This window comes from Dicentrarchus labrax, unplaced genomic scaffold, assembly GCF_905237075.1.
Source record: "Dicentrarchus labrax unplaced genomic scaffold, dlabrax2021, whole genome shotgun sequence".
Taxonomy (NCBI): Eukaryota; Metazoa; Chordata; class Actinopteri; family Moronidae; genus Dicentrarchus; species Dicentrarchus labrax.
Genome location: NW_026136715.1, coordinates 4,579,487 through 4,586,116, shown reverse-complemented (window position 1 = coordinate 4,586,116; position 6,630 = coordinate 4,579,487). Strand labels below are relative to the sequence as shown.

Below are 6,630 nucleotides of genomic sequence, written 5' to 3'. Positions count from 1 at the left end.
GAATGCAGCGTTAATGAGGATTATTGAAACACTTGTGACTCCCTAAATTCATCCGGCTTTGTCTTTTCTACCTCCCCCCGAGAACTAAAAAGTAACTCTGTTAAAAGATTTTTTTGTCTCCGTGTAAAATGCCAAACTGTGACACCGTTTAAACCTCTTTTTTTTTTTAAACAATGTCAGCATTCACGGGTAAATCCCCTTTTCTAACCCGTTTCATCTGTTGTTACCGTGAACCCTTTAACTTCCTGCTGGCCTCGTACATGTACGCAGCCGTAACAGGATAATAATGTGAGAATACTGTAACTACACGTCATCTCAGTACAGTTTATAAAAGCTTATCCACAGCATACATCAGAAGGAAAGTCTGACATATTGGCACACACACATTTCTTTCTGAGTGTAAGATGAGGAGATTGATACCACACGAGTTTCAGGGATAACGTTAGTCTCCAGATCTGTACTGTAACTTAATTAATCCAACAAAAGTAATGTAACTAATTCTTTTTAGGGGGAGTAACTGTAATATTGTTACTGAACTGTATTTATAATTAGTTACAGAATCAGAATCACTATTATTGGCCACATACAAAGGAATCTGACTCTGGTTTTATGTCGCTCAACAACCTCAACAAAATAAAATAGACTACTGTTTTATATTTATAAATATATATTAACAATAACTTTTGTAGACGGTGCAAAGGATGCTGAAATATATTTGTGCAGGTTTCTTTATGTACGAGGTAGTTACAGACTTTGGTAGATGTGTTTGAATTATTGTATTTATGTTTTATGTTAAAAAGAAAACTGAATTTTAACAATGAAAAAGATAATATATTAGTATTTACTGGGTAAAGTAACATTATTACTGTAATCTTATTACCAGTGTTGGGCAGTAACTCAGTACTAGTTATAATATTACTTTCCCCACTGACTAGTAGTGTAACTAATTACTAATAAAGTTCAGTTATAAATAAATACAAATAATTAGTGACAATATGACTTTTGTTGTCACAGTCTAGTGACATGAAATCCAATAATCACATCCTTGGTTTCATTTTAGAAGATGGAAAATATTAGTTATATAAAGTAATATAACTAGAAGTGTAACTAATTACTCTTTAAATATTCACATTACTTTGATTTTAACAAACAAAACTGGATTTTAATCATCGTAAGTCTGAATTTTCAGGAGAAACGACACAAATACTAATTTTGTGGGTAGCAGTATAGGTAGTGTAACTAATTACTGTTGAGTAATAAGTAAAGTAATTACATTACTTTTTTTAAAAAGAGTAATGAATAATATATAACTTTTTAGAGTAACTAGCCCAACACTGATTACAACCCAATCAGCGCCGCTGTGTACCCGACCGCCTGCAGTTCGTCCGTCCGTCCAGCGGGCGGCGCTGTGTAAGAACGGCGCTATAGCGGCGGGGTGGAGCGGCCGAGCGGCTCCGGTGTGACCGCAGGAAGCGATACAGCCACAAAGAAAGATGGCCGAAGTGATCGAGCTGCAGAAACTGAAGGTTGGTGGAGTTTTAAAAATGTGTCTTTATTTCAAACATCAGGTGAGTTTATCAGACACACAGTTCCTGCGGCGGGACTTAGCCACGGTACCGGAGAGCCGGTGAGCCGGTAAACGGGCCGTTGGAAGAATAATTAATAATAATAATGTTCACGTTGTGATGCTAAGCTAACGAGCTCTGTCCCGGTAAATCAACGTTACCGGTAACTTAACGTGTTTAATTCATTAAAAAAAACATCAGCGCGTTAAAACACCTTTAAATGCAGCAATAATAATAATAATAATAATAATATTTAATTTATAATAATCCACTTTTATTTATTTATTTCTAATAAAACTTTCAAAGTAAAAGCACTGCTTGTAATTATTATTTATCTTTTATTTTGTTAAAACTCTTTTACACGAGAAACTAAATGTGTTGAAGTTTTTAAAACTGGATTACTGAACTAAGTACTAAATATTACAGTTACTCTTTACTGAATCACAGCCTTGGATTATTTTTTATTAATTAACAGTTTATTTTATTGTGAAAGTTCATCAGAGTTGAGTTTTATTGATATTTTTAGGAACTTTTTGTACATTTTTCTTTGTTAATATGCTTCTTTTGTGGCAGATTCTCATTGTTTTATTTACTCTTGGGTTGTTTGAACCCTTTTAATGAAGAATGAGGCTGTTTGTCAGATCTTAAATAATAATTTAAACTTAAAAAAACAAACAATTTAATTAAGTTTTCTTCCCAGAAATGAAAGAAATACTTGAGATAAAAACATACGGTTTACGCAACACCCTGTGAAGCTTTGGCGACCCCTTAGTGAGGGCCCCGACCCCCAGGTTGGGAACCACTGTCCTGTTTCAGTTTTATCTGAGACTACATTGTACTAGTTGTCCCCAGTGAGAGGAGAGGAGAGGTCGAGGGTTGATGTATTAAAACGTACCGATTCTGTCTCTCTCTTGTCGCTTTAGCTTGCTGAACTGCGGCAGGAGTGCGAGGCCCGAGGTCTGGACACCAAGGGAAACAAAGGAGAGCTCATTGCTCGACTGCAGACCTACCTGGAGGAGCACGGTGAGGCCAAACACCTCCTCACATTGAGACTCACTCAAATATCTACATGGACTATTATCAGGGACAAAAAGACACAAATAATTGTTGTTGTGGGTGAATTTATGATTTGAGCGACGGGTAGCAGTGAGACTCTTCGTAAGTCCTTATTGTGATCTCTCTCTCTCTCTCTCTCCTGACCCTCTTGCATTCTGGTTGAACAGAGGACGATGTGGACGTAGACGACGTGCTGGCAGAGGATACAGAGGTAAGGTTAATACTTTATGATCCGAGCTCTTTCTCTTCCCCTCTCTCTGACTCTGCGAGGTAATGACGAATGTTTCCGTTCTCCTTTTCAGGACTTCACTAAAGTCGAGGCTGCCAACGATGTAAAAGTCGACAAGGATTCTGAGTCTGCTACCGAGGGCGAGACGTACGTTGTTTTTTGGTCACGTTGGTCTATATAGAATAATAAACAAATGAAATATGTTTTAATTAGTGAGTTATTTCCCAAAAGTGCAGCTACAACTGAGTTGAGGCAACAAAATGTAAAGTTTGTAGGGAATACAGTTTATTTTTATGACGCTTGTCCACTTCTGACGCACTTCAGCTTGTGTTTCTAGAGTTACGTGATGTTACAGACGCGTAAGGATTTATTAATGTGATATCTTTTGCTTTTTTTTTGTTTAATTTAAACCACTAATAAGTACATTGTTTAACGTTTTTGACTGCTGTTAGTTTATAGTTTGATTAACACGTTCTTTACATGTTTTATTCTTTCAGGCCAACTGAGAAGAAGGTGGTGAAAATAACTCCTCCAGCATCTGCCACTGAAGTACGTATGACCTGTTTGCGCGCACTCATAATTAAATCCAGTGGTGAAGTGCGGCGTGTACGCAGACACACACTTATTCAGTCTGCATTGGGTACCTGCTTCTAAAAGTCAGGACGTAGTTGACAAGTTTTCACGAGTAGATGGAGGTCAGGAATGAGGAATACTTCACTCAAAATGCATACTTATGTCCGTTTGTGGTCCAGTATTGATGTCCCCCCTTTTTGTTTTTCGAGCAGAGACTACAGAAGAGAGCTGAACGTTTCAACATGCCGGCAACAGCTGAAAGCAAAAAGGCCATACGTGCAGCGAGGTAAGAGTTTACCTGCGTACTCTCAGTTTAATACAGGGTTTTATTTTTGTAGTTTGTTCCAGCAGCTGAAGATACAACACTATATAGATAAGATAATACACATCAGATACAAATTAAATGGAAAAAATAAGATGCATTGTTAGAAATAATGGTCAGAAGTAATAAAATAATATCCCGGTTGGTATAAACTGGATTAAAACTTTAAGTAAATGTCACTTTATTGTCATGTTTTATGATTTTTGCTCCTTTTCTTCAGGTTTGGGTCAGCGGCCGAAGCTACCACCCCCTCTCCAGGTCTGTTGTTGCGCTTTACTCGCTCTTACTAAACTTGACTGTGGAGTAAAAGTGAATGTTTAGAGATCTCAGGTTGAAGGGTTTCATGTAATTTTATAATTGTTTCCCATGAATACGTCACTCTTTACCCGGTTTAGGCTCGTGAAAAGATGTTTGTTGTTAGTTTCTTGGTAGAAAAACGGTTCCAGAACACAACAGGATCTTAATTTGCCATCATCCAAACCTTAATACACAAATCAGGTGATCGGTTTGTTTCTATCAGCCAGAAACGGAGAGAAATCAGACTACTTAAACATTTGCCACATTTCAAGTGTAATACTTTTGTATATCTAGCTGGCATAATCAATCAAAGAGACATTAACGTGTTTTTAATGTTATAATTCTGCTTCTCACTCACAATTTTATCCATCTGTCTCCCAAACAGGTGTCGTTGCAAACAGTAAAGCTCCTGTAAGTGTTCCCTATTGAGTCTGTCCCACATTTATTCAACATTTCTTCTCTCCTCCAGTGAATCAGATCATGTTAACGTGTGTGTAACGTTCTGTGTGTGTCTCTTTTTATAAAGGTGAACGTCGATCAGCTGAAGAAGAGAGCAGAAAGATTTGGCATGAACGTTTCATCCGTTTCACAAAAGGTGAGCTGGAGTTCACGCAGACTTTCATGGTGCAACTGAGAGATAAACTGCAGTTCAGGAGACTGTGTGTATTTTTGTTTGATGTCTGTGTATGTAGAGAGGATTTATACTCTTAAATATGTTGTTGTTTTTGGGCTTGCTCAAGATCACCCGCAGTCGCCACACAATGCAGTTGTTGATTTTGTCACTGATGCCGCAGCTGACGTGGCACGTGGCAATAAAGTCAAAATGATAAGTTTTTAAAACCAACGGTCAAACAGGCAGCTAAGATCTAACAGGAAACAAACATTTGTATGCCTCCTGCTGCCTGATCTCTTCCAGCCTTAGCAGTTCATCTTTGTGTGTTTTTTAAGGCTGCAGTGTTATTGTAATCAGTAGTAATGTATGAGACACAGTTTTCGCCACCAGGTTGCGCCTGTGAGTGAGCAGCCAGTTGAAAAATTTTTTTTTCTCGTGTTGTTTCAGGCTGCAGAGAGTCGAGCAGGCAGATAAAGTGTGAAAGCACATTGGTTTGTTTTGTTAAATATAGAAATAAAAACCAGTAGAAGGGTGATTCTTTCATAAAACTGGCTTTTTCCTGGAGTCAGTTTGCATTAAAGTTTTTTTTTTGTGTTGTTGTTTTCCAGATCGAAGAGGATGAAAAGCTGAAAAAGAGGAAGGAGCGGTTCGGGGCCTTAACAAGTGCAGGTTCAGTGGGTTCAGTGGGTTCAGCCGATGTCGAGGTTTGTTTCCTTTCCAATGCTTTTTATTCTTCTTATTGTTTGATATCAATATATTTATATTTCATGCTTAGAAAGATTGTGTATTAATGTTTCTTCTCTTTCTCCAGGCGAAGAAACTGAAGCGAGCTGAACGATTTGGAAATGTGTGAATGATGTTTTAGACAGTTATTATTGTTCTTTTTTTTCTGTTTTTTTTTCTGTTTTTTTTTTTTGGTAAAACATTTTCATGGCTGCACACCAGAGACAACAAATGTCGATTAATAGGATTCCTGAAAAATCAAAAGTATCATTAAATACAAAGATAATTAGGCGAGTGAGATCATTTATTTTAATTCACGGAGCCTCGAGTAAAAAAACAACAACCAGTAACTAAAAACCAACCTAAAATAATCTAAAAATGTCTCATTATCATAAATACAACAAAGAAAATTGGAAATATAAAATGTTTAACAATGTTTAATGTTTAAAAGTTTAACAACAGAAATATTTTGGTATTAAAAAAAAAAAGGTTATCTTAATCAAACATTTTGTAATAATCCATTTAAATGATTAAACTTAACTATTTGTATTTACTGTGTGTGTATTGTACTTTTGATTTATCAGATCGGCCTGTTATTTAGTTTTTTTTTGGGGGGGGGATATCATTGGTACACTGATTCAGTTATCTGTCCATTTTATAACCTTTTTGTGATTTAAAATAAATCGTTTTCAATTTTTTGATACCTGCTTTGTTCGACTCCTTTGTTTAGTTTGGAGTGTTTTTATTCTACGGAGCCGCAGTCGGCCACACAGAGTAATAATTATCCTACAGTACTGTGGCTGTGTTACGTAATCCCCTGGTTGACATTTGTACCTGGAACCATTTAATCAATGCTGTGAGTATTAGTTATCAATAAGAGATAAACGGCTGTGATTGGTTGCACAGACCAGCACAGGAAGAGGAAACCAGTAACTTCAGTTTCAGTGGAAATGTCCTCTGTGTTTGTGCTATGGATGGATCCGAATTTCACTTTGGAAACTAAGTTTTACAGTTTGTTGTTTTATTGTTTATTTTTGTGGGTTTGTCTGTATATGTTGGTGTTGGCATTGCATGTTGCAAAAATTAATAGGATTGATTTTCCAGTAATTACCTGCTTCTCAGTAAGATTAACTGTAACTTTATAGTAATAAATAAGTTAATAACCTGTAGTTTTTACACCCCTGATGGTAAAGCGAGGCCGAGGTACGGGGAACAAAGATCTAACTTCACTGTTAACAAAAACAGTTCTCTC

General features: G+C 36.7%; 1 protein-coding gene across 1 annotated transcript; it reads left to right on the top strand.

Moving 5' to 3' along the window:
• Window positions 1-1,429: 1,429 nt before the first annotated feature.
• sarnp (SAP domain containing ribonucleoprotein) lies at window positions 1,430-6,081 on the top strand. The gene is made up of 11 exons (XM_051425580.1): window positions 1,430-1,526; window positions 2,489-2,588; window positions 2,789-2,832; window positions 2,924-2,997; window positions 3,348-3,399; window positions 3,636-3,709; window positions 3,966-4,003; window positions 4,428-4,453; window positions 4,569-4,637; window positions 5,264-5,359; window positions 5,467-6,081. The coding sequence occupies exons 1-11, from the start codon at window positions 1,494-1,496 to the stop codon at window positions 5,506-5,508; spliced, it is 648 nt and encodes a 215-aa protein (XP_051281540.1). The 5' UTR covers window positions 1,430-1,493; the 3' UTR covers window positions 5,509-6,081.
• The last annotated feature ends 549 nt before the right edge of the window (window positions 6,082-6,630 follow it).